This window comes from Vicia villosa, unplaced genomic scaffold (assembly GCF_029867415.1).
Source record: "Vicia villosa cultivar HV-30 ecotype Madison, WI unplaced genomic scaffold, Vvil1.0 ctg.002096F_1_1, whole genome shotgun sequence".
Taxonomy (NCBI): Eukaryota; Viridiplantae; Streptophyta; class Magnoliopsida; order Fabales; family Fabaceae; genus Vicia; species Vicia villosa.
This window is the reverse complement of record NW_026705836.1, coordinates 50,058-59,654: the sequence shown is the minus strand read 5'-3', so window position 1 is coordinate 59,654 and position 9,597 is coordinate 50,058. Positions and strand designations below refer to the sequence as shown.

Sequence of the window (9,597 nt, the reverse complement as noted above, 5' to 3'; positions counted from 1 at the left end):
TGCAAGAATTCCTGCGGTTCCTGTTGGTGCTACTCAGCAACGTATGCCTAATGGATATCCCTGGGGCATGCCTGAAGGGTATTTGTCTGTTCCTGAGATGACTCGTCCATTGACTCCTGTTATGGTCAACACGTCCCCTATTGTTCATACTGGTCCTTTTGTCCCAGAGCCCATTTATGATGCAGCTCCAAGTGAAATTCATGACAGAATGGATGGTTTCCAAGATCAGTTTGAAGAACTGCAGAAAGAAATGAAAGCTCTCCATGGGAATGAGCTGTTTGGAAAGAATGTGCATGATCTTTGCCTGGTTCCCAATGTGAAAGTACCTGCTAAGTTCAAACTGCCTGAATTTGAGAAGTATAAGGGAAATTCCTGTCCTCAGGCACATCTGGTGATGTATGTAAGGAAGATGTCCACTCACACTGATGATCAACGTCTGTTGATTCACTATTTCCAAGATAGTTTGACTGGAGCTGCTTCTAAGTGGTATATGGGCCTTGATAGCACCCATATTCGCACTTTCAATGACTTAGCCGAGGCGTTTGTGAAACAATACAAGTATAATGTGGACATGGCTCCTGATCGAAATCAATTGCGAGCCATGATGCAGAAAGAGAAAGAATCCTTCAAGGAATATGCTCAAAGATGGCGTGAGGTTGCCGCCCAAGTGATTCCTCCAATGGAAGAGAAAGAGATGACTAAGATTTTCCTTAAGACTCTTGGTCCGTTTTACTATGAGAAGATGATTGCAAGTGCTCCTGTAGACTTCACCGAAATGGTGGGTATGGGTGTTAAGTTGGAGGAAGCTGTACGAGAAGGCCGTCTGGTTCGGAATGACAACTCAGCTGGTGGTGCGAAGAAGTATGGTTCTTCATTTCAGAAGAAGAAAGAATCAGATGCTAATGTTGTTTCTCATGGGAGGAATAATCGATTCAGAAATCAATCTCAAAAAGTGGCGTCAGTAACTCCTGTTGTGAATTCAGTGCCTGTAGCTCCTGTTAATCAACAACCAGCAAGGCGGAATCGGTATCCTCGAGTTAATATTAATCCTATCCCTATGACGTACACTGAACTGTATCCTGCTCTAATTCATAAGAAGTTGGTTCAACCAAGGTCACCACCTCCTGTTCCAGAGAAACTCCCTTGGTGGTACAAAGCTGATGCCACTTGTGATTTTCATCAGAATGCTCCTGGGCATGATTTGGAAAACTGTTGGTCCTTAAAGAATGAAGTTCAGAGATTGGTCCGTTTTGTAATGCTTTCTTTCCGTGATATTGGCCCAAATGTGCAGAACAATCCGTTGCCAACTCATGAAGCGTCTGCTGTGAATATGGTGCATGGATGCCCTGGGAAGTATAAGATTTATCGTGTGGAACACATCAGAGGATCATTGGTAGAGATGCATGCCACTCTGTGTGAGTATAGTCATTATGAGCATAACCATGCTGCTTGTAGGATTTGTTTAGTTAATCCTCGAGGGTGTTATATTGTGAGAAGAGATTTACAAGAGATGATAGATCAAAGGCTCATCGAGATTCTGAGGGATAGAGATGAAGATGATGTCAATGTGATCGAGCCGTGCTTTGAAATTCCGGAATGTGTAGAGATTGGTTATTATGGCAAAGCTGCTGTAGAACCTCTTGTGATATGTTTGCCTGGATCTGTACCTTATAGTTCTGACAAAGCTGTACCCTACAGATACAATGCCACCATGTTGGAAGCTGGAAAAGAAGTCGAGATTAAGCCTCTGTCTTCTGTTGAGAATATAGCAGATGTTAGTAGAGTGACTAGAAGTGGACAAGTTTTTACTCAACCCCAAACAGTTGTGGATGTCCAGAGGAATCCTACTCAAGTACCTAAGATCTCTTCTTTCTTGTTTTAAAAAAAACAAACTTTGGGTTTTTTTCGTTCTTTTCCCTTTTCCTTTGGAAACAATAAAGCGCGGTGGCGACTTTCACTGAAGTATTGATTCGAGTCAATCTTATGGCTTCGATATCAGATTTTCCCCGCTACAGCCCCTAACATGGTTTTCCCAGAAGTTGTGTACCCTTCAGAACCTGAGACTCCAACTCCTCTAGAGAATCTGGATGCCATTCTTCAAGGCCTAAAACATCCTGCTGAAGAAATTATTGTTGAGGAAAATCATGAAGATGTTCTTATGGCTGAAGCTGATGCAAATTATCCTGTTCTGGATAACAGCTTTGATGCTGGTTCTGCTGGTTCCTCTATTTTTGTTCTGGTGAACACTATGAAGGAGCTCCAACAAACTCAAGCAAGCTTGGCTAGTCGTCTGGACAAGCAAGATGATACAAATGCTGAGTTCAGATCTTTTATGAAGACTCAAGAAGAAGCTACCAAGAAGCAAGTTGAAGACACTACTGAGATTAAGAACCTTCTGGCCGTCTTAGCTTCTAAGTTTAGCCAGTCGTAGTCTGTCTTGTGTCTTAGTTTGTTTTCTTTGTTTTTTGCATCTGCTTGAATTGCACCTGCCTTTGTATTCTCTTATCTTCTAATTAATCAATGAAATATCTGTTCTTTCTTCACTCTGTGTGTTTTTTTTCATCTGAACCTTTTATGCTTTTTGATGTTATGACAAAAAGGGGGAGAAATCTGATAATTGAATTGATTTACTATATCAGTTGTTGGGCTTAAGTCTCAACATTCCTAACAAATATATTGCATGTTTTCTATCTTTGATAGTTTTTGCAGGAATGAGATATTCTGGACAAGCTCAAAATGAGAAGCAAATACATGGGGAAAAGCAATTCTAAAGCTCCTAAAGATTTGAAGCAAGCTGGGTGCTCTAAAGTTTCAAGTCCGGAAGCAAGAAATGCTGTGATCAAATCAAGAAGCTCTATTGCTGAAGTCTCAAAGTTCTGATGGATCAGAAACATAGAAGACTGAAGACATAAAGAGTTCTGATACAAGTGATCACAAACAGAAATTCAAAGCTCTGCAGCTGTCCAATGGAAGCTCTGAAGAGAAGCTCTGAATGTTCTAAAGTTCTATTCAAAGTGAAAGTCTCAACTGAAATGGAAAAATACTCAGGGAAGTCTTTTATTTATAAATTTTTCTAGTATTAATTTCAGGGGGAGATTGTTAATCTCAGGGGGGACTGTTAATTTCAGGGGGAGACATATTAACACACTCTGATTATATGCTTATGCTATATCTGTGTAATTGTCTTTGTTCATCTGATATTCTAGATACAAATTCATATCAATTATATATGTTTTTGTCATCATCAAAAAGGGGGAGATTGTTAGAACAAGAAATGTTCTGATCAGTATTCTGTGTTTTGATGATAACATTATTGTCATACCCTAATTTTTGACCCCCCTGAGATGACATGTCTTCAGGATTTTCATCAGGTCAAAGCAAGTACCCAGAGCAGTCACTTCTTCATTTGGCATTTAATCAAGGATGTTCAAAGACAAGGAAACTCAGGCAAAGGATCAATCAATAGAAGGATTGGTCTCTAACCCAATCATAGGACTCAAAAGCTTCACTTTTTATATTCACCTATGATTGATTAGACACCCAGTCATCTGAGTACAGGTTTACTCAGGTCACCAGACTAGGGTTTTTGAGCCTATCAAGGACTGAAATCAGGGATCACCTTTGGGAAACCCTAAAAATCTCTAGGACATCTATTAAAGACTTCAATCATCTTCAAATGATCCATACAATAAGATCCACTGGACATCACACCTCAATTCAAGATCCACAGTCACCAATTTCATCTGGTCGACAATTAGGGTTTTTAACCTAATTCATCTGGATAGTTGACTTTTAATCAGGGCATGGATCCAAAACTCAAGACATGATTCAAGAACCTCTACTACCTCAATATAACCCATTTACATCACTCATTTAAGGAGAAGATCTTAATTCCACACAAAAGTCCAAAATCTCACCTTATTTGGAAAAAGTCAACTGTATGGGATCACCTTTGACTTTTAAGAGTTTTGGTCAAACCATGACTTTCAAAAATCAATATCATCAATATATGGATATTAAAGTCATTTGACCAAAGAAATTCAAGAAGAATCATCAAGGAGCAAAAAGTCGGGAATTAGGGTTTTTGAGGGCATTATGGGAACTCAAAATTTCACCTACACAACTCAAAAAACTTCCAACATGAAAGTTGTAGATCTTGCAAAATAAAACAACATCTTACAATGGAACTTTTTTCAAAAGATCAATCATTTAAGAGATTTGGGAATTTTGAAGTTTTAGGTCATAAACACTTAGAAAATTTTCTAAGTGTTTTTAACCTAGTTTTCTTCCAACTTTGGCCTCATTTTTCACAAATTTGCCAAAGGATTCTGAAGGAACCATAAACTAATGATTTGAAGTAGATGTTTAGGGCTTTCCAAATTGTGTTCAACCTTCTCCAAATTCATTTTGAGCTAAGAGTTATGCTTGTTCAAAGTTGGCCTCATGAAGTGAAATTATAGGTCATGTACAATTTGAAACTTTGCAATTTTGTGCATTTTGCTTCACTAAGTGATGCTACACGACCTCTAATGCATCTAAAAACATTCCATGCATCCAAATTCATCATTGCATAAGGATTAGAGAAGATTCCCAAAAATAAAGGCATGTGATTATGTAATGATTGCATTTTTGAATTTATGGCAAATGATGAATCATCAAGGAATCTTGCTCTAAGCCAATTAGAACTCTCCTCTGAATCAGAAATGTTCCCTTAGATCATACAAGATCAATGGTTGGGGAAGCTAGCCCGAAAATGCATCATTGCATTTGGGATCTTTTCAAATTTTCTTCTTGGCTAAGAAACCAAACTCACTTCACTAAGCAAGCTCACTATGCATAATTACTCTGAACCAATTGCCTATAAATAGAGGGCTCTTTCTCATTCAGAAAACACACCAAAGCAACATAATTCTTTCTTTCTCTCTTCTTTCTTCATACTTAAGATTTTCAAAGGTTCTTTGGCTAGAAGACTCGGATTCTTCAACCCAGAGCTCTTCCTTTGGAATTAAGTTTTCAAACACCTTAGGGGAGTCATTTAGAGGTGACCCAAACCTCTGAAACACTTCTGGGCGTGGAGAATCATCATCTTCACCTCTCACTTGGAGCTATTGCAGTTGGGGTCGAGCAAGAAGTTCTGGGCACTTTCAGTCCAAGCCAGGCATCTCAACACCTTCCAAAGGAGTCATTGAAGCTATCTGGATCGTTACAACAGCTCTGTAACACCTTTTGATCAGAGCCAAATCTTCATTTTTCAGGTAAGTTTCAAAAGCTTCAAACTCTATGATTCACGCATGATAAATTTAAAATGAAGTTACGAGTTGGTTTCTGCACCTTCATAGATCATTAGCCCTCAATCAATTGCATCAAATCATGCATATATAGTATTTCATGTTTAATTTTAGTTTTAGGGTTCTTAGTGTTCATGCTTGCGAATTTTATGTTATACTGAAAATAAATAAAATTAAAGGACACCATCATGATCCTCGTTCAAAAACGAGCAAAATCCATGTTTACATCTTTAAGTTTGGTTGAGAAACGAAGGAGATAGCAAATTCCAAAAATTGAAGCTTGAGGTTGAAGATGAAGATGGTGGCGCCATTTTTTGAATTTCCCAGATTTGAGTTTATTTTATTTTGAATGATGGGTGTGTTATCTACGAATTCATCGTAGTGTCCCAATGGTTACAGCGCGCGTCCAAAAGCCTTGCCTTGCCTTAGGTCTGGGGTTCGATCCCCCCCCTCAGACCTTTTGTTCATTTATTTTCTTTTTTAGCTCATTCATTGCTTTGTTCTACATATAATCATATGGGCTCCCTTCTTAAACAAGCCACGCGCGTGGCCCAGTTGGTATTTGTTTTGTTTGGTAATCTATAGGGCGTGGGTTCAAGCCTTGAAGGAGACAAACCCAATTTTTTTATCACTATTTTCCTTTGTTTTATTCACAAACTTCACATAATTATTTAACCTATCAAAATAATCCATTTTCACTTCATTTTTCACACACTTGTTATTTAATATACCTATTTTATGAATAATAAAAAAAATCATAAAAATATTATTTATTTCATGTATTTTAATTAGGTTTAAAATAGTATGTTTTAAGTGTTTTCTTAAATACTTTAAAATATATATTTTCATTTTGTTTTAACCTAAATACTTTGTGAATAATTTTATGATAAAACCCTAATTATTTAGGTCTTAATTAGGTATAGATTTCATCTTTGCCTTAATTAAGTTGACTTTTGTCAATATTCAAAACTATTTTCAATCTCTGATTAAACAGATGGTTAAGGTTTTCAAACAACAAAACCTTATATCATTTCAATCATTTTCAACTGTTTCTCATAAACAGTAAATCATTTTTTTAAGTGGGCCTCTAATAGAGTGTAAGTCCCAACACCTTCTTTCTTTTCTTAGTTTGTTTTCCAAAACTATATTTACAAAATCTTCTTTCTGTTTTAAAACATTCTTCTGGTATTTGAAGGGCATTATTCCCGGTGAAACTCTTCAGATACCTATGTGACCTATGTCCATCTTCACTTCTTCTGTTTTCAAAAAACCATTAACTGTTTATCATATATATATTCAACTGTTATCCACCAATTACTGTTGAGGCTTTGTACATACTTCTTCAAAGGCCTCCACTCCATCCAGGTTAGGCTTTACAAGCTTTCAATTTACAGTCTTTTATTTAAATTACTGTCAAATATAAACTGTGCATATATATTAGTTTAGAACTATGTTTGAGCATAAACCTTAGGACAGTTAAACTATATATATATTATAGGAATATGACCTAGGATTGAGAATGTCTTCCCGGTGAAGGCTCTTTCCTAATTAGAGATCTGTAGTTCAAACCCCCAAGATGAATTATTCCCGGTGAAACATCTTGGCAAAAACCTTAGAATCCAAAAAATAGGACACATCCACCCAAAGAGGAATTATTCCTGGTGAAACCTCTTACCCATTTGCTTAGAGCCAAAATAAGTTCAAAACTACATAGCTTTCTCTTGTGCTATAACAAGGACCCTCGATGACCCTCGATTAGCCTCCTCTTGGGCTTTGTACAAGGACCCACAGGCTTCTTAAAAGCATTTCCAGCTTCCTCTTGAGCTTGTATACAAGGACCCACCAGGTTTCTTATAAACATAGGAACAGGTCTTTAGTCACCTTTTAACATACCCTGGTGAGTTTCTTCCAATTTAAACCAGACTTTAAACAAGCTAAGTTTGTCTCAATTTTACATTGAGTACACCTTTTGGAATGAGAGACATGGACAGTCTCTGTCACCCTTACCTTCATCAATCTTCCTTAGCAGAGTCTAGGATCCATGTTTGCTTATCCTCAGCAAGTGTCAGCCTTCATCTTGGGCTTTGAACAAGAAGTCTCCACTAGATAATCTTTCTGCCATCATTTTAACAAAACCCCTGGAAAGGGTTAGCCTCCAAAATCAATTAATAAAAACCTGTTTAAAAGAGAAAAAACCCCTGGAAAGGGTTAGCCTCCAAAATCAATTAATAAAAACCTGTTTAAAAGAGATAAAACCCCTGGAAAGGGTTAGCTTCCAAATCATTCTTTCATCTTAATAAAAACCCCTGGAAAGGGTTAGCCTCCAAAATCACTTCTTCAAAAACCAAAGATTCATTTCTCTTTGGAGATAATTTCCCCAAAAGAGTCAAAACCCCTGGAAAGGGTCAGCCTCCAAAAAACATGACAAAAATCAGTCTTTTAACAGACAATTTCACCAGCTGAGTCAAAATCCCTGGAAAGGGTTAGCTTCCAAAAAAAAATCAGTCTTTCTAAATAAATCCTTCAATAGAGTCAAAATCCAACAAAAAATAGTTAGCCTCAACCTTGGGCTTCATACAAGGCACCAAAACAATAAAACTCCCTTCTTAATAGTCAGCCTCAACCTTGGGCATTGTACAAGGCAGATAATAGAGTCTCCCCTAGTGAGTCCTTCATTGTTCAGTAGCCACAACCTTGGGCTTTGTACAAGGCAGATAAACCATATTTCATGTGTCAAAGATTCCTAACATCTAGGATCTTTTCCCATAGAGTCACCCATACTCAGTTTATTTAAGAGTCAGCCACAACCTTGGGCTTCATACAAGGCAGAAAATAATATTCCACTAGTTAGAGTCAGCCTCAATTCTGGGCTTTGTACAGAACACCAAATAAAACCCATCAAAAATAGATTTTCCTTAAGTAGAGTCAACCTCAATTCTGGGCTTTGTACAGAACATAAAAATCCCCTTGTAAATTAATCCCCATTGGAGTTTTCTCCTAGAGTCATAATAATAATCAATCAATCAAAAAGCCTCAAGCTTGGGCCTCATATAAGCCAGTTAAAGATCAAATCTTTTATACAGTAGATAGACATAGCTTATCTCTATAGAGAGATCTTTCCTCTATCTCACCACATTCAAACAAACAAACATTACATTTCATTTTAATCAAGTCTCCCATTTAGGATTTTGAAAGGCATGAGCTGGCAGTAAAACCCAGACATGTGGTAACTTTCCCTAATTTGGATGAGCATCTTTCTTTCATTTAAGAGGCATTTGACTGGTATACTTGCACATACACAAGTAAGGTCCCCCTCTTGAATGAAATGAATTCAGTTATTCTGTCACTCTTTTAATGTTTGTGGTGGAATAGTAGAAATACCTCTCTGTAAAGATAACTTCATGTCTCTTTACCGTAAACAGAGATTTAATTCAAGCTTCAACCTTGAGCTTCAAGCAAGGCACCCAAAAATTATTAATAATTAATTAGTTCCCCGAACTACATTAAGCTCTGACTTCCATTAGGGATATGTAGGCATGAGGTTCACAAGGAATCTCAGCGAGCTAATAAAATACCAAAAATAGTCAGTCTGTCTGTCTGTCTTTCTTTTATTCAATTCAATTTCTTCTCCTAACACAAAGGAGAAACTTTCCCAATCAATCATTAGCAAACACAAAGACAAATGACACAGAGAAGGTTCCTGTAGAGTACTACAGATATGTAGGGTGTTTAAACACTTCCCTATGTATAACCGACCTCCCAGACTCCAGAATTTCTAGTCTAGGTGAATCCCCACACTTAGCAAACTCCTAGGGTTTAGTTGAGATCTTTTTTTCCCTTTCCTACTCGTAGGACAATAAGAAAGTTCGTGTGATATCGTAGGAAGAACTGAAACAAAATTCATCCCACCACGGGCGCATTCTCCTTCCAATTTTCGCGTGAAGGGTCTAGCGTGCCGTCCTCCCAAGTGAAACGGGGAGGTAAAAAAAAACGACAACCACAATTATGTATGAATTTTGTATAAGACAATGTGGTACTCTAATCCTTTGCATTTTCCATTTCAGGAAATATATAAAGAGTTTGCACAAATCAGCGCTCAGAAGCAACTGACTCAGAAAGTTCTGGATGACTTCATCAGAACATGCTCTGGCAAGACATCAGAAGATGGTCATGCAGAATAAGAACATGAACTGGAAAGCATCAGAAGAATGAAATTCAGAAGAGCAAGCTCTGAAGTTCTGATGGTATCACGCTCAAGCTCTTCAAAGTCAGAAGACAGAAGATGCTCTGCACCAAAACTGTTGACTCT

The 9,597-nt window shown here is 37.5% G+C and overlaps 1 protein-coding gene across 1 annotated transcript in view; it reads left to right on the top strand.

The window, feature by feature from the left end:
• Positions 1-2,023: 2,023 nt before the first annotated feature.
• Positions 2,024-9,597, top strand: part of LOC131637840 (RPM1-interacting protein 4-like) — a 34,363-nt gene continuing 26,789 nt past the window's right edge. Inside the window, exon 1 of the mRNA XM_058908411.1 lies at positions 2,024-2,239. Within this exon, the coding sequence (XP_058764394.1) occupies positions 2,024-2,239 (216 nt within the window). The remainder of the gene's footprint in view (positions 2,240-9,597) is intronic.